The 22,701-nt window shown below is 54.0% G+C and overlaps 1 protein-coding gene across 1 annotated transcript in view; it reads left to right on the forward strand.

Moving 5' to 3' along the window:
* The first annotated feature begins 9,297 nt into the window (after positions 1-9,297).
* CAPN2 (calpain 2) overlaps positions 9,298-22,701 on the forward strand; it is a 74,640-nt gene continuing 61,236 nt past the window's right edge. The window contains exons 1-2 of the mRNA XM_004699934.2: positions 9,298-9,534; positions 14,371-14,440. Of these exons, the coding sequence (XP_004699991.1) occupies positions 9,298-9,534; positions 14,371-14,440 (307 nt within the window). The remainder of the gene's footprint in view (positions 9,535-14,370; positions 14,441-22,701) is intronic.

A 22,701-nucleotide genomic window follows, 5' to 3' on the forward strand; every position in this document is an offset into this window, starting at 1 on the left:
GCTCCCCTGGGGCAACTACACACAGGCCCGTAGAACAAAGAGGGGGAGGGGGGGGTGGCAACAAGGACACAACGGCCTGACAGTGGGACGTTTCCAAGGTAGTCCCTCACACGTGATGACTTACCCCTCCCCACAGCAACCCCAAAGAAAGCTTTGTCTTCCTCCCACAGAGCGGCTGGTGGTTTCAAACTGCTGACCCTGTGGATGGCAGCCCAACACATGACCCACGAGGCCGCCGGGGCTCCTGAACATTGTAAAGTTCCACATCAAACTCATGGCCATCGCTACAGCAATTCAAGGTCAGCACTCCAAAGCCACCAACCCTTTGCAGGGGAAAAAGAGGAGCCTCTCTACGTCTGTGAAGAGTTACAGTCTTGGAAACCCACAGGGGAGTCAGTCTTGGAAACCCACAGGGGGGTCACTGTGAATTGGTTTCGACGCGAAGCCAGGCTTATAAAGAGTGTTGGTCTCAGAAACCCACAGAGGCAGCTCTACCCTGACTGATAGGGTCACCATGCACGTTGCCCAGGACCCCTCCCATATAGGGCATCATTCTCACCACTCTGGTTCCGTTCAGCGGCTGTCCAGCCACTGCTAATTCTCAGCCACCTGGGCATCACAGTAAAACTGTGCTCCAAATGGCTTTTTGGCTGAGGTTTTGGAAGTCAGTGGCCACAAGTTTCTCTGAAGTCCCCCCGGGTGGACTTGAACCCCTAACTTTTCCATAAGCAGTGGCGCACTTTCACTGTTTGCACCACGGAGCTGAAGGCAACTCAGCTGTAAGAATCTTTCAGAGAGTGTTTGGTGGGTTTGGCACAGCACATCTGGTCTAGGGCTCTAATCTTTCAGACAATAGTAGGTGCCGGGCAGTGGATTCGTTAATATGGGCCCTATAGCTACAGTCGGAAGCCCGGGCAGTGTCTGGGCTATGTGTTGCGCTGCTAACCGCACATCCAGTAGTTTGAAACCACCAGCCACGCCACAAGAGCAAGACAAGGCTTTCTGTTCTCAGGAATATTTACAGCCCAGGAAATCCATAGGAGGGGTTACTCAGTCTCACATGGTCGCTGTGAGTTGGAATCAATTCGAGGCAGTGAGTAAGCGGGTGAGCTGTAACCTAAGGAGCCCTGGTGGTGCAGTGATTGGTTATACGTTGGGCTGCTAACCGCAAGGTCAGCGGTTCAAAACCGTTAACTGTTCTGCCAGAGATGAGGCTTCCTTCTCCTGTAAGAGTTATAGCCTTAGAAACCTGCAAGGGCCGTTCCACTCTGTCTCGTGAGGTCTCTGTGCGTTGCGATCAACTTAATGGCACTGAGCACATCTGCAGAAGGCTATGGTGCCGGTGAACCCCAAAACATGTTTCATCTGTGAGTGTGATTTGGGTCTGAGTTGGGAGCCACACTCTTTGTACCTCCCACCAAATGACTAGATAGGAGTATGCCTGTGCCCTCCCCCAAAGAAAGTGCATAACTTGCTGATAATGGCATGCCATTGATGTGATCTCGAAGGGGCTGGAAGCGTGCCAGTATGGAGTGACAGCCACGGTCGGTCTCTGGCTTCTGAAAGAGGAAGGAGAATCCAACTCCGCATGTGCCCAAGGACGATCCTGTGAGGCAGAGGTCAGACACGCCCGACCCTCCATCCTTCTTTACCGATTCTGCCTCCATCCGCCTCTCCCAGGACATCCTACTTCTCCTGGGCCTGAGACTCCTTTGCAGAGGTCACACGGGACTCACGGGCAATTCTTAGGAGTGTGGAGTTTGTTAGGGAAGTTAACAGGTTACAAAATGTTTACTTAAGTAAATGAAGAGAGGCAGGAGAGAGAGACAGGGGGGTCTTTACGGGGCAACGACTCTTGTCATGTCCCTGTCTGGTTCCCAGTCTCTCAGCCACATGGCCCCTTGGCTTCTGCCCTACTAAGGTAAGTGTTACAAAGCGACTTGGTGGCAATAAATACTCACTCTGCCTTGCTTGTTCCGGTGCCGGAAGTCCCCCACTCTGCCTCACAGCCTTGGCACTGGTCCTCTGCTCTGCCTCATGGTCTCAGTGCTGCTCCCCAGCTGCCTTGCCTCTCCGCACCGGGATCCCAAAGGTGCTTCCTTTTCATGCTGGTGGTGGGCTTCTGTGTTCCTGCTTCAGAAATGGGTCCCTTTACACCTAATGGTAAAACTGACCATTGTTCTCCCTCAGAGTTTCATACAGACTGTTTGCATGCCAGTCCCTGGGTGGGCATTATAAAGACCAGGGATAGGAGAGCCATACTCAGCAATTCAGCCTCCTAGGGTGGGGATTGGTCTCTTTTGTCGTCCCACTAGGTGTGAAACGAGCCATCCTGGAGGTGGAAAGGGGATCTCACCAAGAAAGAAGAGCCAGGAATGAACGATGTGCTTTGGATCCCTGGTCCCCGCACTGAAAAGCTCCACTCTCCATGAGACAGGAAGTTGTGGCCCCAGAGACGCTGGGGGATGGTGAGAAGCTGTGTTGGAGAAGCAGCAGGGCTGGGACTAGCGCAAGACCGTGTGCGGTGTGGGCCCAGCCGTTGGAGCAAGAAGCCAGGAGCCTCTGCTCAGGAGGCTTGCTAGCCCAGTAGGCTGCCTCTGGGCCCTCGGAGATGCTGACCCACAGAGCTAGAGCTTTACGGCTGAGGCATCTAGCAGACTGGGGTGCCTCTGAGCACCTATTGGCAGAGCAGAAAGAGCTTTGTGACAGCTAAGGCAGGATGGAAGCCAGCCCAAGGGACTGATGGCCAGGAGAGAGGCCTTCCTAAGAACTGTACCCTGAGCATCCCTGAGCCTGAGTAGTCACCTGTTGCTTCTCCAATATACCCCATAACCGTGCGGACCGGACTGTTCGTACATTCTCTGTGACCGTGGCTACCTGATATCGAACGCAGCAGAGGAGGAGTGTGGTGTGGGAGGGGTGGTGGTTGGCAGAAGGGGTAAAATGGTTGGAAGGCGGAGGCACCTCTCGAATCGCTTAATGCACTTAATGGCTTAAGAAGTTAGCGGAGGTCAGAGCTGCCCCCACACCGTTTATATAGCGGGGTCATACCACCTGTGATCCAGTTGACGGGAACATAAACAAGAGGCCAAGGAACGTGTCTGGGCTGTTTGAAGCGCTCTTTCCCAAGTTCTCCTCCCTCCTCTACTCTGAGCGGCAACTCCCGTGTTTGTAACACCTCGAAAGGCCCGGCCCATCTCCTTGTCAGTTCTTGGGGTCCCCACTAGAAGCCCCTCCCTGCTTCATGGTGTCCAGCAGGCCTGTCCAGCACCAGCTGCAGTCACACAGAAAGAATACAGCCTGTTCACATTCTAAAAGAAATAAGCCCCTGTTATCAGACAGAACGTTGTAAAGTTGATTAGGTCAACATGTAATATCTTATTATTTGATCTCCCTTTTGATCCATTTTAAAGCTGTTTCAGTTTAAAAAAAAAAGGGGGGGGGGATTCTCGAGGGTGAAGCCCCTGGTGAATCCCGTCTGCCCAGGCAGCGGGGATGTGAATGGTCTTGCTTGCAGGCAGAGTGCACTGCAAAGTGGATCGTCGCAGGTGTGATTAGGTTGCAATTTAGCACCCTATCATTTGAGCTCCCTTACATTTAAGTGTGTTCTGATGTTCAATATTTTCTGCATTTCAATTGGGGTTTTTATCTGTTTTACTTTGTTATTGTTGGTAGTTTTTTTTTCTTCTTCATGGAAATTCTGTATTTCACTTGCTCAGTTAAACAGTTCAGAAATACAAGGTTAGCACGCATTACTCATTCTATCTTAGATCAGTCGTATGAAATGTTGAGTAAAAGTTACCAAGTATGATCATCAAAATATACGACATTGTTGATGCTAATATTCAAAATGCGTTTTGCACAATTCTTCAATTTTGCCCCTTCTACAACCTAAGAAAGTACTCATAGGTTGGAAGCACAGGACTCTTAACAAGAATGCACTGGATGTTGAGCCGTATGAATCACCTGACAAGTACAACCTATGTTTCATCTATCTATGTTATAAAAAATGTAACCCCATATCCAATATAAAAAAAAAACCCGAGCCTCTATTTGGCTGGTGTCAAATAATCTGCACTCGTGTGGTAGATCCATGCTCCAAAGAGTCTGACATGCAGGAGTGCTGTAGACAAATCCGATCGCTCACGGAATAGAGGAGGCCGATGCCAAGCAAGGGCACACAGCTTTCAAGGTCATTCAAGTGGGCTCTTCGTACATGTTCTACTTGGTCCTCTGTCCAAAGATGTTTCCTAGCATTTTCCCCTTTGCCAAATTGCGCAGTCTCCTGGGTTAGCCAAACCTTGCCTGTCACTCCATAGCACGCACGTGCAGCACTTGTGAGCATTATTTTCGAAAGAACAGTCATGTAGGAGGCAAGGTGCACGAAGAGCTCATTCTCAGCTAGTTGGGGGAGGTCGACCATTTTTGTTTTTCCGTTTGGGTCTGGAATTGTGACTCCGCAGAGGAGGAGAGCGGAAAACCTGCCCGGGGTTGGGCAGCTGGCATGGACCTGTGGTTAGTATTTTTTTAAATGCTTTTCTATGAAATGCAGGATAGGTAAATCTATAGAGAGAGGGTGGCTGGCTGAATGGCTCTTTGGGGATTTGGGAGGGGAGACGGGGGAACTGGGGAGCTCATAAGGAAGAGTGCAAGAATGCAGAAAAGGTTCTAAACCTGACGGTGGTGGTGACCATGCAGCTCTTCTTGATGTGACTGAACTAGGAATTGTGCGATACGTGAATCATGTGCCAATAAAACCGTTGGAGAAAAAAAGAGAAAGAAATCTACTGTCAAGCATAATCCTTTTCCAGAGCACTCACGCTCTCGGATCTCCTGGGACACGGCTTTCAGACCTGCAAGATGTTGGCCGGAGCTTCGCACTGGTGTGCCCTCTTGGCCCTCCTGAACCAGGAGGGATGAGCCCAGGAGGTCTGTGGTCTAGGATTTTAACACCAAGGGGTCTCTTCCACCTGACAGCTGCATTCCCCAAAGCTCCTCTCCTACATCTGTAACACAGGGCTGAAGCTTCCAGGGACTCACAGGGAGGAGGAAATGTGCAAATGGGTGCATAGCTTTGCACTGGGTGCCCAGCACCAGGGAGCTTCCATTATTCACTCGGCACCTGCAGCTGGCATCCCTGATATGTCTCAGACATCAGGGCCTGGGATGAACTGCCATGGGGTCAGCCTTGACTCAAGAGCACCCTGATTCCAGGCACAGGGGAGCAAAACACTGCCCAGTTCTGTGTCCCCCTTATACTTGGTTGCAGATTGGACTGGTGGAATCCCTAGGATTACTGCTGTTTCAGAAGAAGATCACCAGGCCTTCTTTCCTGGTCTCCCTTCGTCTGGAAGCTCTGCTGAAACCTGTTCAGCCCCACAGCAACACCCAAGCCACCACAGACGGACATCAGTGACTGTACAAGTGTGTACTGGCCAGGCACCAAGCCGGGCTCTGCTCATGGGAGCAGAAAGTTCTAGGACGGAACCTCCACTATCCTAGCATGGGCCACACTCACTGTGGAGTCTGTTCTGACTCATAGCAACCCTATAGAACAGGGGAGAACTACCCCTGTGAAGTTCTGCGATGGTAACTATTTACTGGAGTAGAAAGCCCTTTCTTTCTCCCCCGGAGGGGCTGGTGGTTTTGAACTGCGGACTTTGCTGTTAGCAGTCTGCTATGTAACCACTACAACACCAGGGCTCCAGAGTGGGCCTAGACGCCTTATTTTCCTTGGGAGAAAAGTGACGCAAAGAAAAATGCTACAAAAAGGATTCCCTTGCCCAGGCCCCAGAGGCACAGACCCATCTGTTACCACTCTGGAACAAAGGGCTGTGGCCAGTGTTTTTGCCCAATCCCTGCTGCTTCTGACTCACACACTCTCCGGTGCCATGACTCAGTGCAGGAAGGATTTCCTCCTCAAGATGCCAGTGGTGGGTGTGACTGTCTGTGCCTGTGTGTCCCTGAGAAAGGGACTTGGCTGACCCCGTGAGATTTACCATGTAAGAGCATGACATTTCAAAACCTAGACTTTACCTCCACCGTGGGGACGGTAAAAATTGTGTGTTTGCAAATAGATGTTAGTAGCTCGGGCCAGCCTCGGACCTTCAAGTGCGCAGCATGCCCAGAGGTTGGCGGATTTGCCTCCCCCAGGGCTGCTGCCACACCCTTAGGGCTTTACGCAGGCAGGGAAGAGGAAGTTCAGGGTGAGCTAGAAGGCTCCCCTGCCCCAGGGCTGCAGGGTGCAGGGCAAGACTGAGGTGGTATGTCTGCTGGGTCCTGCTCCTCTGTTGCTCAGTGGATTGGGGAGGGGACCCTAGCCACCTTCCCGGAAGCAGGCTCTTCCTCCAGGGATGAGCTGTTCTGGGAAGGAGCCTGGGAGGAGAACTCTGGAAAGAAAGCTCGGCGCCCACACTGGCCAGTGAATAAGCTTTCTCCTCAGGGACCACAGCCCCGGAGAAGCTGGGGCGGGACCCTGTGGAAATGGGGCAGTGAGACAGAAACAGAAAGGACTGCTCTTTCCTCTGTTCCCACCGTGGCCATTGCATGAAGACCTCGACACCAAGAGAAGCTCAAAGCGAATGTTCGGTTGCTCTTCTCACCCGCGGGTGTGGCCGCACTGGCAGGGCAGCAGGGCAGCAGGCCTGGCCACCAGGCCTCGTTCCCAGACACACATCTGGAGGCAGGGGGCCATGACGGGAGAGCCAGCTGTGTGTGAGAGCACCCATTGGTAAACCAGGGGCAAAACCCTCAAACGACAGGCTGATTGTGTGGAAACGGGATGCCTGGTGTCTGGATGTCTGGTGGCGTAGTGGACAGCAGTTTGAAACCTCCAGCCTGCTCTGCGGGAGAAAGCCTAGGCGCTCTACTCCCGTAAAGGAGGGCAGTCTTGGATAGTCGCAGGGACAGTTCTACCCTGTCCTATAGGGTTGCTGTGACTCAATGGCAGTGAGTTGGGTGGGTGGGTGGGGGTGTCTTCAGTTTGTGGGGAATTTAGATCAAGAGGCTCGGTTCTTCAACTATGATGGCCGAATGAAACCCACCGGAGACTCCTCCTCCTGTCGTGGACATTGAAAATGCAGGGAGCGAGGGGAAGTGCCCTCACCACCTTTGAGGGGCCGAGCAATCAGTCCTTTGAAATATAGCAACCCCTCATGACCTGGGTGGGAGGCTGTCCAAAGCCAAGGCAGAACTGAAAGCGGAAAGGACTCTCTGGCGGCTGAAAAAGAGTGTGGACTGATACCAGTGGCCAGCAAGCCCTCAGCCCAGGCCGTCTCTGCCAGTGGGGGGCTCAGCGGCTCCCCAGCCCCTGCTCCGCCAGCTCCTCCAGCAGCAGTCTCTCAACACCAAGGACATCCTGACTCTGCACTGCAATTGTGAGGTCTGGAATCTGTATGTTTAACAAATGAGATTCTAACGACCAGCCACGCTGGGGAACTCCCTGACCAGACTGGTACTGCTTGGGAAAAAAGGGAACCAACAAAAAAAAAAAACCCCAAACAGTTGCTTCCCGGGGACTCTAGATGCTTCAATGATCACCAGGCCTTTCTTCTGAGGCACCTCGGGGTACACTCAAACATCCCATCTGTTTTTTTTCTTTTAAATCATTTTATTGGGGGCTCATACAACTCTTATCACAATCCATCCATCCATCCATTGTGCCAAGCACATGTGTACATTTGTTGCGCTCATCATTCTCAAAATATTTTCTTTCCACTTGACCCCCTGGTATCAGCTCCTCATTTATCCCCTCCCTCCCTCACTGTCCTTCCCTCTCCCCTGATAATTTATAAATCATTATTTTCCCATGTCTTACATGGACCGATGTCTCCCCTCACCCACTTTTCTGTTGTCCGTCCCCCAAGGAGGAGGTTATATGTAGATCCTTGTAATCGACTCCCCCTTTCCACCCCACCCTCCCTCCACCCTCCTGGTATCACCACTCTCAGCACTGCTCCTGAAGGGATCATCCGCCCTGGACTCCCCGTATTTCCAGTTGCTATCTGTACCAGTGTACATCCTCTGGTCTAGCCAGATTTGTAAGGTAGAATTGGGATCATGAGAGTGGGGGAGGGTGCATTTAAGAACTAGAGGAAAGTTGTACAAACATATAATCTCCCTGTGAGTAGCTGAGCACTTATATACCTGTGCCACGTGCCGGGCATCTCACGTGCCGTTGCACTCTCAGCAGTGGGACTGGTTTGTTGTTTTCTATTTTGGTTTGGTTTGGTTTAGGTATCTTGAAATCTCTGTTCCGCCTGTATTGGCTCTGTGACATTAGGTAATGCCATTTAACCTCCCGCTCCTCGGTTTTCTCATCTGTGAAATGGGGCTCATAGGAGTAGATGAGATGACACGTGTGCTAGAGCTCTTAGGACGGAATCTGGCACAAAGCAGGGCTCAGGGGTAGCAGTCTGTTCGTCTTGACTACACTTCCTGATCCTCTAGTGCAGCGGTTCTTACCCTGTGGGTCTCGACCCCTGGGGGGCGGGGTGTCGCACGACCCTTGCACAGGGGTCGCCCGATTCATAACAGTAGCAAAATGACAGTGATGAAGTAGCAAGGAAAATAATTTTAAGGTTGGGGGGTCACCACGACACGATGAACTGTATTAAAGGGTGGTGGCATTCGGAAGGTGGAGGACCACGGTGCTAGTGGTTCACGGAATGCTTTCCTGCTAGGTGCCACCAGTTGGTCCCTCCCATCGCAACCTCATGCACAACAGAGGGAACCACTGCCCCGTCCTGCGCCATCGTCACAACTGTTCCTGAGCCTGAGTGCATGGCTGCAACCACGGTGTCCCTCCAGCTCCGGAGGGCTCCCTCGTTTTCACTACCCCTCCGTGACCAAACGTGATATCCTCTCCGGGGACGGATCCCTCCTGACAGCATGTCCAAAGTGCCATGCAAGACAAAGTCTCGCCACCGTGACCTCTAAGGAGCACGCTGACCGCACTCCTTCCAAGACAGATTGGTTTGTCCTCAGGTGGGTTTCTCGCACCAGCCTTCCTTCCCGAGAGCAGGGAAATTGGCAAGTTTGGTTTGAGTCACCCTTTTCCATCGCCGGCGTCTGCGCTACCCCGAGATCGTCGGCAGGGGTCAGCACAGGCCCGGAGCCCCGCCGCCGGACCGGCCGGCACCCTGCGCCTCCGCGCCCGCAGCGTCCCGGGCCGCGCCGAGCAGGCCGGGAGCGCCGAGGCCACACCCAGCGGGCGCCCGGCGCGGCCCGCTGCGTGAATCACCGCCGGCCGCCGCTCGCCGCAGTGCACCGGCAGCACCGGCAGCAGCAAGCAGCAGCATGGCTGGAGTCGCGGCCCGGCTGGCGCGGGATCGGGAGGCGGCCGACGGGGTGGGCTCCCACGAGCGGGCCATCAAGTACCTCAACCAGGACTACGAGGCGCTGCGGGACGAATGCCTGGAGGCCGGCACCCTCTTCCAGGACCCCTCCTTCCCTGCCGTCCCTGCCGCGCTGGGCTTCAAGGAGCTGGGACCCTACTCCAGCAAAACCCGGGGCATCGAGTGGAAGCGGCCCACGGTAGGAGAGCAGCCGGGCCGGGTCGGGGTGCAGGCGGGGGCCGCGGGCCTGGAGGCGACGCCCTCCGCTGCCGCGCCCCGTTACTCGGAGCCCAGGGCGGGGAGGGGCCCAGTGGCCTGGGCGAGGGGTCTGCGGGCCATATGTACTGTTGTCGTGCCCCCCACCCCGTGCCTCAGCCACTGGCCCGGTCACTACCCTCAACTCCCCCAAACAGGCTCGCTGCTGGCAGAGCAGCCTTTGGGCTGAACAAAAACTCCAAGACGAGGCGGGGGTGGGGGTGCACTTTTATTGGGCGGAACCGAGTCTGCCGCGAGAAAAGCAGGGTTTGAGGCAGGACAAGTCGGTCTCGGATGGCACTGCCCACTCCAGGGAAGGGGAAAGGCCACACAGCCTGGTTCGCTTTGTGCTTTTAGTTATGAGAGCTGCTGCTTCTTTTCACAAATGGGAGCTCGCAATCCTCCCCATAAGCTGTACATGGATGATTAATAAGGGACATGCAAGGCAGGTGGCCGGGGAGAGCTCCAGAAAGGACTGCGTTTGTTGTCCTCAGGCCACTACCTAGAATCCTTACCTGGGGGACCTCTCAGTTCCCTTCACTAGCCCCGGGGGACTTTGCAACAAGTTCTGCTTCCAAATCTTATGGTCCGTTCTGTTTCCGCCCCCGCCCCTATGGGACAGTCCTGAGCTCCAGGGAGGCTTCCTGACGGAGCCTTGTGAGCAGGGGCTCTCCTGCCCTGTCTCCACTCCCCTCTGCCTGCCAGGTCTACACCACAGGCTGCTAGAGTGGTTCTGGCTGCCCTGGGCCAGCCCTAGAGCACTTGGGTTCTCCTCCTTGCACCCCTAGTGAGTGACTCTGGTGAGTCATTTAACCGCCCGGTGCCTCCAGTCCTTGGTCTGAAACAGGGAGTGGTGACTAAATATTTCCTCCTCTCACTCACCAGACCCAACCGTTGGAAAAGCTCCCTGCAGTTTATTCAGTGGGCCCAGACCTTTAAGCCCCAGTTTCTCTCCCCTGCCCCCCGGGATACTCTTCCCTGGCCATCTGGAGTTGGCTTACCAGAGTCTCACTCTTTGGGACTTAGTTAAACATCCCTTCTCCAAAAGAGGCCTTTCCTGACCAGCTGTAGCGGCCTTTCTCCCCACCTTGTTATTGTTTCTCAATTGCTCTACCCTGCTAGTTTGCTTCATAGCAAGTTCACGAGTTATAAGTCATAACTATAAATATGTCTTCTTCCTACTGAACAGTTCTGTTGTAGATGGGGTCACTGTGAGTCCGAGTGGACCCGACAGCACCTCACAATAACACCTGAATAGCCAGGTGTACATTTTCTATCAATCAATCCCTAGCCCCTACCACTTTTAGGGCCGCTCTGTTCTCACTGCCGTGCAGTCAGTTCCGACTCAGAGACCCTGTAGGACAGAGTAGAGATGCCCCTAGGAGTTTCTGACACTGCAGTTCCTTATGGGAGTAGAAAGCCTCGTCTTTCCCCCAGGGAACAGCTGATGTATTCAGATTGCTGAGCTTGCAGACAGCGTGGGGTCACCTACCATGCCATGTATTGTCCACTGTGGGCAACTGACGGACAAGATCCTTGTCTGTGCCCATTCCCAAAAAAAAGATCATCTGGCAGAATGCAGAAATCACCATTTACATTACACGCACGTGTAATCATTTACATTACACACACGTGAAGTTTGCTGAAGACAATTCAAAACTGATTACAGCAGTGCATCAACAGAGAGCTACCAGAAATTCAAGCTGCATTCAGAAGAGGACATGAAACAAGGGATATCATTACTGTTGTTAGATAGATCTTGGCAGAAAACACCAGAAAGACACTCCGGGGTAGGGGGTTCACAGCACTGAGGAGGGGGTGGTGAAGGCGCAGGGGGTTCACAGCACTGAGGAGGGGGTGGTGACGGACTGGGAAGGGGAATACACCAGAAAATGGCCCAGGCCGTGGTGAGGGAAGTCCCGGTGCCAGGGCACAGTGAGGGGAAGGAGCTGGCTTGGTCCTCAGGTGGCACACCTGATCCTCCCAGCTCTTCTCAGGCAGGAGCAAGGGCGTGTTGTTAGTTGCTATCAAGGCTCCACCAACTCCTGGTGTTCCCAGGTGGAACCAGTTCTGGCATTTGTCACGGTCTTTGGGCTGCTCAAGTGAATTTTTGTGGCCACTGTGTATTACGAGTGCCTTCCAACTTGAGAGGGGCCCCAGTGGAAGAGTGGCTACAAGTTGGGCTACTAACCCCAAGGTCAGCAGTTCAAAACCACCAGCCGTTCCTCAGATAACATCAGGACTTTCTACTTCCATAAAGTGTTACCGAATCAGAAACCCACAGGGAGAGTTCTACCCTGTCCTATAGGGTCGCTGTGAGTCGGCCTGGGACCAGTGGCAATGCATTTGAGGTTTTTGAGTCCAACCTTTGGGGGACGGGGGTATCATCTTCCAGCAGGATCTAAGGCCGTATTCTGTTGTGATCTATAGGAGTTTCATGAGCTAACTCAGAAGTAGATCTCTAGGCCTTTCTACCTAGTCTGAAGGGACTGCTGGCATTTGTCCACGCTGGGTGACCCTGCTGGTGTTTGAAATACCCCTGGCAAAGTTTCCAGTGTCACAGCGGCTCAGAAGCCACCATGGTGGGTCACACTGACAGGCAGGGGCAGAGGAGCAAGGGCAGGTATCATTAGTCCTCATTTCCCTCCAGAGGGGACCAAGCCTCTGGGAGGTTGGTGGCTTGTTTCTATTTAGCTGTCTGATCTCCACCTCAAACCTGCACTTCCAAGTTCAATGAGAGCCTCATCAACTTCTTTTATAACGATAACAACGGACCACATTTGTGGAGTGCTTACCAAGGCCTGTTTACATAGTTTCCTATTTTAACCCCACAACAACCCCCACAAATGATAAGTACATTTGTCATCTTCAAATTTTCAGATGAAGAAACAGGCTAAAAAAGGTTCATTAAGTAACTTGCCCAGGCATAGAGAGCCCTCGTACCAAGTGGTAGAGGCAAGAGTTATATGTGAAGCCCAAGCCCTCGGCCCATTCCCCCTGGCAGGCCCATCCCACCACAGAGAGCGATGCTCAGCTCTCTGCTGCAGCCCTGCCTGCAGGGCACGCTGAACTTTGACTCCTCTGGGGAGGCTGCCAGAGGCAGGGGAGACTTTCCAAAACATCATGGAAAAATCCTTCTTGGTGAGTGCTCAGCACATTGAGCATTGTCCGTATGATTACAATAAAGAGGCCCTTCTCTTCCAGCAGTCTGGTAAGTGCTTGACTGGGCAGGCCTTGCACGACAGAGAAGCCTCCTCATTGTCCATCCTTTCCCGAGCCCGCTAACCTGAGCAGGGAGACAGGCAGTGTGGAGACAGTACAGCCTAGGTGCGAGGCCCTGCAGGTGCTTTCTGCAGGGAACGCATGGCACACACTCTCCATTCTGCTGTCCACAGCAGAGGTGCAAAGGGGCGGTGGCCCCCATCCACAGTGCTCAGAGGAGACACGAGATGTAAAAATCAGCTCCTGCAAACCAAGCCCCATTTGTACCCGGCTTCCTCTGTGGCTTTGGGGTGAACTGGAGAAGACCTGGGGACACACCCAGAAAGGGCTGCCTGTGGGGCCATGGCCCTGTGGTTCTCATAGGCTCAGAGACTTGTTGGGGGATCAGTGAGAGGCCGTGCAGGAGCGGAGAGCGCGTGTGTGTTCATGCCAAGACCAGTGGGCTCAGGGCTTGCTCACTCATGCTCTGTGTCCCTGCGAAGGGGCGCTCATGTCTCCCCCCTCCCCTGTGAAGGGGAGATCAAGCCCATCTGATGTTTCTGGAGGCACCAAGCACACAGTGGGCCAGGCAGCAGGGGTGCCAAGTCCAGTGGTATGTTAGGGTCTGTGAGTGAAGTCAAGTGGCTAACCCTTCCACCCCAGAAGAGGCCTCGGGTTTGACTCCTGGCCTATGCTTCTCATGCACAGCCACACATTTGCCAGTGAAGGCTTGATGCTGAACAGGTTTCCATGCAGCTGGGAGACAAGGAAGAAAGGTCTGGTGTTCTACTTCTGAAAAAATCAGCCAGTGAAAAGAACCCCTACAGATAAGAAGGTCCAGCCAGCGAGTGATCATGGGCATGGTGCAGGACCGGGCAGCATTTTGCCCCACTGTGCATGGGGTCAGGGGTTGATTCCAGAGCAGCCAACAAAAGCAGCCCTCTCCCCTCAACAACCCCGGGGCACCCCAAGACTGTCCACAATTAAGGACTAAGCTGCAGGGTTACAACTAACTACTCTAGAGGGCTGGGCTGTAACGGGTTTCAGGGATGAGGTAGGAATAGTTTTGAAATATGGTGAAACCTAGAACGGTAGCCTTGGTGGTGCAGCAATTAAGCGCCTGGCGGGTAACCACAAAGTTGATGGTTCAAACACACCAGCTGCTCCCCAGGAGAAACGAGGAGATAGTTTCCTTCCATAAAGATGAGATTACAGCTTTGGAACCTTAGAGGGCAGCTCTGCTCTGTCCTGTAGGATGACTGTGAGTCAGAGTGGAGGGCCGCAGGCATGGCAGGGGAGGGAGGAGGGAGACACTATGCTGACAGAACAACTTAGACCTGGGAGCAGAGGAGAGGTGGGGCAGCTCCATATGGCGGGGGTCTGGTCAGGTCGCAGCCACGATGAGGAGGAAGCAGATGGAAGCACGGTGTGGCCTGAGGACTGTCCTCAAGGGAACTTGGGGAAGGACGCCAAGGACCCTTGGCCGGGATTCTGGCCCAGACTGCAGGACTTGCCCCAGCGTGGCCCTGGGGAAAAGGCATCAGGTGAGCTGACAGCATTTTGTGGTTCTCATTCCCAGGAGATCTGCGCGGATCCCCAGTTCATTGTGGGCGGAGCCACACGCACAGACATCTGCCAAGGCGCCCTGGGTAAGTGACGGCACCGTATCATATGAGCTGTGGGGCTTTGTCTCCAAGGTGGTGGTGGCAGGAGTGTGGGGGGCAGGGGCGGCGGGGGCTTCTCTTGCACAAGCCATTTCTCGATTTGCATTTCCTGAAGCCCTCCAAGCCCCGTGGCCTGAGCACCCACCCGATCCTCAGCTTGAGGCCTCCTCCTCCCCGAGGATGGCGCCCAGGGCCAGGAGCTCAGCAGCTAGGCGAACAGCTGAAGGGTTGGACCCCCGAAAGGCCTGGCAATCAACTTCTGAGCAGTCCACCACTGCAGTCCCCGTGGGGCTCTGGTCTCCTCTCTCCCACCTGGCTGCCATGTGTGGAGTTGACCCAACTGGTGACTGGCATGGCCCCTGCACTAGGCTGACTGCTACGGTGACAAAGATGTGTCCACAGGGAGGAGCAGGGGGGTTCTGGGCTACAGCCACCCTTGGTCTCCGTATCCACCCCCAGCCAGGCCAAGACCAGGTGGCCCGTGGAACAGTCTGGGCTGAGGGCCACTGGGGCTATACGTACTCTCTTGGCACGAAGCCATCTGGGCAGGGGAAGGTGACTCAGTATGAACAGGAGGAAGCCAGGTGCTCAGGGCTGAGGGGAAGCAGGAACCACCCCACCCACCCCCAACCCCCCGTGCCTGCCAGTCTGGTCACCATGGCATCACAACAAGGAAAGCGGGTTCTCTCCACCCGGCCATCGGCGGCGTCACGTGCTTTTGCTTAAACCTGAAGTGCCCGAACTGTGCACCCAGAACTGCTCTCTGCGGCTGTGCACCGGCCCTTTTCTGGTTTGGCGCATGCGCACCGCCTGAGCCCAGAGCCCCTCCGCCTGTGCTCCCAAAGAGTCCGGTCAGGTGGGGAGGTGTGTTGTTTAGCAATGCCGTCATCCCGTCCTCCTTGTTATAAGTGAAAATAAAGACAAGCCTGTAATTACTTGAGCAGATTATTTGCTCTGTTGAACCAAAAGCCGGTTTCCTGCCCTCGGCTTCAGCTAGCTCAGACAATCTGAAGAGAGAAAGCGGGACCCCTAGCAGCGTGAGGCCTGCTCCCCTGGCCCACTTAGCAGCCAACAGTCCAGGTGCCAGATACTCAGCTATGCTTGCAGCGAACGAAGGTGCCGCCATCACTCCCATCTCAGGGAAGAGGACACGGGTCTTGGGCGTCCTCCCAGCAAGTGCAGTCAGCCAGACCCCAGGGCCTGTCCGTTTAATGTGAGGTGGCCCTGCTGAACAGAGAACCTCTAGGGGCCAGGACCAATTTGATGGCGCTTAACAGTGAAGCCCTGGCGGCGTAGGGGTTATGTGTTGGGCTACTAACTATAGGTAAGTCGTTGGAAAACACCAGGCACTCCAGGGTAGAAAGATGAGGCTGTCTACTCCCATAAAGAGTGAACAGTGCCAGCATGCACTGGGGCCTTTCTCCCTTGTATTACAGGGTCACCGTGGGGTGGGATGAAGTTTGTTTCTGTCTGGGGAAAATCTTGGGGTGTCAGGGTGGCTGTGTGAATCTCGAGGCCAGGCATGGGAGGGGAAGGTTGTGGGCAATGCTTCTGAGGGAGAACGGGTCCTGGCAGGGTGGCCTGGGCGTGCGCTGAGCACTGACCAGGCTGGTCTGAGTTGACTCCCTGTGCATTCCTGATGCTGGAGTACATGCTTACCCTCCAGCTCACCTCCCACTCCTGCCTGCTCTCGCCCTCCGCACTCCTAAGGCGGGGCACTGCACATTCCTCAGTGATGGTGCATGCAAGTGGACGGGGCTGGGCGTCCATGGCTACCTCAGTCAGACCTGGGGGCTTTGACAACTGCCATACCTGGATTAAACATTGGCTTGGAAGTTTAACAACATCTTTTTCTTATCTTTTTAAAAAAATAAATTATTTTATTTGGTGGGGAGCGCTTGCAGCTCTTATAACAATCTATACATCCATTATATCAAGCACATTTGTGCATGTGTTGCCATCATCATTTTAATTTTCTTTCTTTTTTTTAATCATCTTATTAGGGGCTCATACAACTCTTATCACAATCCATACACACATCAATTGTGTAAAGCGCATTTGTACATCATTCTCAAAACATTTTCTCTCCACTTAAGCCCCCAGCATTAGGTCCTCATTTTTCCCCTCCCTCCCCGCTCCCCCCATCATTTCAAATGTTCAAAACATTTTCTTTCTACTTGAGTGCTTGGTATCAGCTGCTCTTTTTTTCCCCTCCCCCCACCCCTTCCACCCATGTGAACCCTTGATCAATTATTATTTTCAAATTTTATACCATCTGCTGTCTCCCTTCACCGACATTTCTGTTGTTCATCCCCCTTGGGGGTGTTATACGTCGAACATTGCGATCAGTTCCCCCTTTCTCCCCCATTTCCTCAAACCTTCCCCCTACCCTCATGGTACTGCTATTCCCATTATTGCTCCTGATGGGTTTATTTGTCCTGGATTTTGTGTGTTGACAGCTCTTATCTGTACCAATGTACATGCTCCAGCCTAGTGGATTTGTAAGGTAGAATGAGGTCATAATAGTGAGGGTGGGGGGAGAAGCAGCATTAAAGAACTAGAGGAATGTTGTGTATTTCATTGGTGCTATGCTCCTTCCTTGAAACTGTTCTATGGTAGGGGATATCCAATTGTCTACAGATGGGCTTTGGGTCTCCACTCCGGCCCCACCTCGTTCACATCTGTATGATTGTTTGTTTTGTATCTTCTAATGCCTGATACCTGATCCTGTTGATACCTCATGATCACACAGGCTGGTGTGCTTCTTCCATGTGGGCTTTGTTGCTTCCCTGCTAGATGGCCGCTTGTTTACCTTCAAGCCTTTAAGACCCCATTTGCTAGAGATCTTTAATAGCCGGGCACCCTAATCTTCCTTCACCATATTTGCATATGCACCCATTTTGTTTTCAGCGATCGTATCAGGAAGGTGAGCACACAGAATGCCAGGTTAGAACAAAGTGCCCTTGCATTGAGTGAGCACTTGAAGAGAGGCCAATATCTGTCTGCTACCTTAATACTTAACATATAAATATATGTACATTGACCTATATCCGTATCATTATATATTAATATATGTACATATATACATGCCTATATTTATTCCTCTATAAATGTCTTTGGTCTCCTAGTTCTTTCCTCTATTTCCTTTTACTTTCCTCTGGCCCCACGTTTAATATCTTAAGAGCCTGATTCCAGGTAACAAACACCTGATGGAGGTTCTGTTTAAACACCAACATCCGATCTGGAGAGGACTCAGGCTGAGCTTCCATTCCCGAGGGAACATGCCCCTCCCCAGACACCCCACCACCACCCTCCACCCCAAACACCACCACCACCACCCCGCCCCAGTGCACCAAATCAAATGGAAACCAGGTTACAGTGGAGCCTTTTCAAGCTTTCTCTACAGCTAGTGTCTTATTCCTAAGGTGGTGGTTGCTTTGTCTCACCTACCCACCATCTTGTTCTCTTGGCTTTTTATTTTGGGGGATTCTGGGTAGCGTTGAGTCTTGACAATATGGTTTGGCGAACTCCCGCCCCAATCCCAGCATCTAGGCACAGGGCAGTTATATGATGGTGATAATCGGTCACCGAGTCCCCACACGTCTGAGCAAGGGTTGGGGCAGCAGTGGCCCCCAGCCACATGGCCAGTGAGGGAAGACCCCAGCCCAGGCAGGTCATCATACATCTTGCACCATGGGAGGTTGAGTGAGGGGGCCACAAAAGTCCCCCAGGCTGGTCCTTAGCTGTGCTAACACCATTCCTGCCCCTGAGGGGTGCTGAGCGTATCGGACGCTGTGCCCGTGTGTTAGAGCCACAGGGAGGCCATGCATATCCCACAGGTACCATGTTGTCACCTGCGGCCCAGTTTACATCCATGTTCTCATGTCATCACAGCTTGGAGGGAGAACTTCCACCCCCACCCCCACCTGTCAGTGTGCTGTGGGGCAGCTGTGATCTGTCAGCTTGTGTGCTGTTGTGATGCCGGAAGCTATGCCCCTGGCGGCTCACCCACCTGCAGGGTCGCCCATGGAGGACAGGTTTCAGTGGAGCTGCTGGGCTGAGCCAGACAAGGAAGAAAGGCCCAAGGGCCCCCCTTTCGTCAGCCGATGAGAAGCTCCCGAAACACGCTGAATACTGTTCAGCACGCTTGCTCTGGGCTTGCTGCCGGGAGAGCTGGGTCCTGGGGGAGAACGGGAGAGCTTGGTCCTGGGGGAGAACGTCAGTGAGGCCAGACAGGTGAGGACACCCTCCTTGAGATGGGCGGCAAGCCCACCCACCACAGGGATGGACTTAGACCTGCCAGCTCCGAGGGAATGACACAGGACCTGCCAGCTATGAGGGGGACGGCCGCCAGGCGTTGGAGGCCCCTGGACAGCAGCTGTCTCTCTCTCACTACGCAGATGAGCAAGCTCGGGGCACAGAGAGGGGAGGTCACGTGTAAGGCCACACGGCTAAGCATGGCCAGAGGAGTGGAAACCCTGGTCTGATGCCATATCCCCCACTGGTTTCTCTCTGATCCACCCAGAGGCAGAGCTAAGGCACATGGAGGTGAAAAATCTCAAAGCAAAACTCATCCTTCAGGCTCCTCTGGCGTCCGACTGCGTCTCCCTCGGTGTGCCCGCTGACCCTGAACCACGTGTCCTTGGACCTGTAGTGTCGCCAGCACTCTGCAGGCCTCCACTGTGCTGCCTGGCTTAATCCTCAGGCCCCCACCCTCTGTCCCAGAAGGCTCCACTTTGAAACTTCAGCACGGTCATCTGAGCCCCAGGCCGGAGGAACAGCTCCCAGTGTGTCGACAGTGTGTGAGCCATTGACAGTGCCCAGTGTGGCTGTGCTAGGAATGGGCGCAGCCCAACAACTCTGCCCATCTGGAGTGGAGGGTGGAGACCAGACTGAGCCTCTCTGGGCCAGCCCTGCATGGGGCCTGCAGCTCAAACTGGCTCTGTAACTGCTAGAAGCAACGCATTCTTACAGGTGATTGCCACTGGGAATGACCCTGTGGGGCCCAGCATAGTCCTTCTGCCTCCTCTGACCACTGAGGATGTTCACTGGGTCCCTGCTGAGCTTTCTTCACTGCCCCCCCCCCCCACGGCCCCTCACAGCTCACAGGTTTCGGTACCTAAAGGGCACAGGTCAGGCTACTGGGCAGGCCCCTCCTTTCTTACTTGCAGCGGCAGCATTCCAGACTGCCCACACCGTCTAAACCGTTGAAACCACACGCTCCATTTCATGACAACCCAGTAATGTTTTCTGGGTCACCAGCCTCCACCCCCACAGTCTGGAGCCCCAGAACACCCCCTGGAGGTGCTGGGCCACAGGGCACCCCTCCCACGGTGCAGCTGGGCAAGGGAGGATCCACGGGAAAAGTTCTGAGAGCTTCCAGCCCCTGCGCCCCCCACCGTTCACCAGCCTATGTGACTTCAGGCTAATGACCCAACCTCGCTGGGCCTCAGTTTCCTCTTCTGTAAAATGGGAATGTTGACAAGACGGCCTCTTCTGGCAGTGGCAAAAGTGCCATTCACCGAGGCAGACTGGGGCTTTGTGGAAAGGGCTTGGCAGGATGGTGGAAGAGAGGGAGGAGAACAAATGGGAAGTGAGGGGAAAGGAAGTAAAGCTGAGTTAGAAGCCACATCTTTGTCCCTCACAAAAAAATCCATAATGGAAGGGTGCGAGGGGCTGGAAGGGCAAACTTGGGGACTCTGTTTGGGTAACTCGAAGGCTGCAACCAGGGAGACCACCAGCCTCTGGGGCGTGGCTGCACATCTTCATCTTGTAAGCCAGGTGCCCATTTGTCTACCAGTCCTTTCATTTGTAGAACCGTTTCAGAGTGACCGGAGAATGGAGGCCCAGCGAGCTCCCCACACCTCATCCCCAGTCTCCTCCACACTGACCCTTCACCTCGACATGCACATTATCGTCACTAGTGAACCGGTAAGGACGCTTGGCTGTTGTTAACCAAACCAAGCCAGCCCATCCCCTCGCATGTGATCCCTGTGCAGAGTGATCGGTGTGATAACAGAGGAGAACTGCCGCACAGGCGGTGATCTTTGTGGAAGCAGATCACCAGGCCTTTCCTCTGCAGTGCTGCTGGATGGGTCCCCATCGCCCACCTCTAGGTTACTAGTTGAACGCAAGCCCCCAATGCCACCCAGGACCCCACCTTCCACTTAGTCGTGGTCACCTATCCTAGGCGTCCCGTGGCGATGGCAGTCTCAGACTGGGTTGGGTGTGGGGCAGCTAACTGTATAGTCAGCAGTTCCAACCCGCCAGCCTCTCCAAGGGAGAAAGGCGAGGCTTTCTAGTCCTACAAAAGAGTTAGAGTCTCGCACCCCCAGGGGCAGCTCTGCCCAGTCCCATGAGTCGGACATGGCTCTATGGCAGTGGGTTTGGTTGGTTTGGTAAAGCTTTGGAGGTGTACTGGTCAGGTATGTCGTAGGAGTCCTTTTGTTACAGTTTGCAGTACCTTTGAAGAAACAATGCAAAGATGGGGGCGGGGAGAACAACGAAAAGACACAGGCACCAGCTGGTTTGATGGAGAGAGGAAATCATCTTTCCCTTCCTGATCGCCAGCCCCAGTGCCAGCCTTGCCACCCCGGCTGGGGCCCTGCCAGCCAGCTGGGGCAGGTGGAAGGTGCGTCTGACTCATGGCTTCCTCTCTGCCCTCGTCTAGTGACATAAAGGGCCTTTCACAGCCTGCTCCCTGTCGGCTGCTGCCCCTGCTCCCAGCTCCGCTCCCTGCTGCGTCAGAAACAGTTTAATAAATAAGGCAGAGGGACCCAGGCCCCATCCTGTCCCGGGGTTCCTGCCTCCTTAGGTGTCCAAGGAACCAACCTCTCCCTGGTGGACATTCCTGCCCCCAAGAGGCGGGCAGTGAGGACCACCCTCCGATGAATCCCTCACCCTCCCTGCCCTCTCCTCTGGAGCCACAGCCGCCCAGGAAGTCTTTCCACCAGCTTCCCACTCTACACGCCAGGATGCTAAAGTCGCTTCCTTTCTTGGCAGCCCCTGCACTTGCACACACTCAGCTCGAGCCCCTAGAGCCAGCTCAGTATCACTCACCCACCAGGGCTGGCCTCAGAGACACTGGTTCAGGGGCCCCAGGGTGCGTGGCGGCCTCAGCTGCTCTGATCTGCAGGTGCCCAAGCAGGATGACTGCAGCGCAGAACGGTGCATAGAGCTTTGGGGCAAGGACAGAAATGTCCTCTACGTGCACCTTCCAGCGAAGTAGCTACTCGTCAAGTGGGGCTGTGGGGCCCAGGGCATGTGGGGATTCAGGCAACTGAGCATCTGAATGTTTCATTTTAATTTAAAGACCCCCACATGGCTCATGGCGAGACATCGACTGAGCCCTGGGGTCCAGTGTCCCGTCCTTTACTCTGCACAGGGCAGGACGGCTTTCACGGGGCCAAGTGTCTGGGCTAAGAGTGACAGCATGGGCGTTGGGTGGTCACTCGCTCGGCTCTCGGCTCTGCCATCTACTTCACTAGCTCTGTCACTGGGTAAGTCAATACCCTCCTTGAGCCTGGGCGGCCTCACCCACCCCGAAGACGGAGGTGGGGGTAGCACCTCCCTCCGAGGGTTGGTGGGTGAACACTTTTATTAGGATATTTTCTTGTGCTTTGGGAGAAAGCTTACGCAGCACTCAGCCATGTCTGCACACAGTATTCGACAGTTGTGCGTATGGTTACGTTGTTCAGGGTGGATCAACCCTCTCGTCATTCTGTCATTTCCCGGCCGGCTTGCCCTTACCCTGTCCTCCTGCCTCTTGGGTCAGCATTGTTTGTTGAGTCTCATCTGATGATTTTGTTTTTAAGGGCGCACCCTAGTTGTTTTATAAAGCAACCTGTTATTTGGCTGGAAGATGACCTCTAGGAATGACATCAGCTCCAAACTTAAAAGATCATCTCAAAGCAGTGCTCGCAGGGGATCTTCTGGCTTCTCAAGCTCCACTCTGTCTGGCCTCGTTTAAGAAATTGAGGTGTGCTCTACATTTTTCTGCCATTGTGTCCCTTGTCACTCCAGCAGGTCATGGTAGCCCGGTCCCGTCTACTTTTTCTGCTACAGGACCGAGGTGGTTCTTGTGAATTCTATCGAGGAGTTCCTCCTCTGAGGCTTTGGGATCCTTCTCTTTCACTGCAGATGAACAGCTCTACCGTAGATGGCCGCACACAAGCTTTAAGGTTCAGATGCTTCTGTAACTAGAATACAGAGCACACATTTCATGGACTGTTACTGACAGACCCACA

This window comes from Echinops telfairi, unplaced genomic scaffold (genome assembly GCF_000313985.2).
Source record: "Echinops telfairi isolate 266 unplaced genomic scaffold, ASM31398v2 ScPeMD7_7424;HRSCAF=8462, whole genome shotgun sequence".
Taxonomy (NCBI): domain Eukaryota; kingdom Metazoa; phylum Chordata; class Mammalia; order Afrosoricida; family Tenrecidae; genus Echinops; species Echinops telfairi.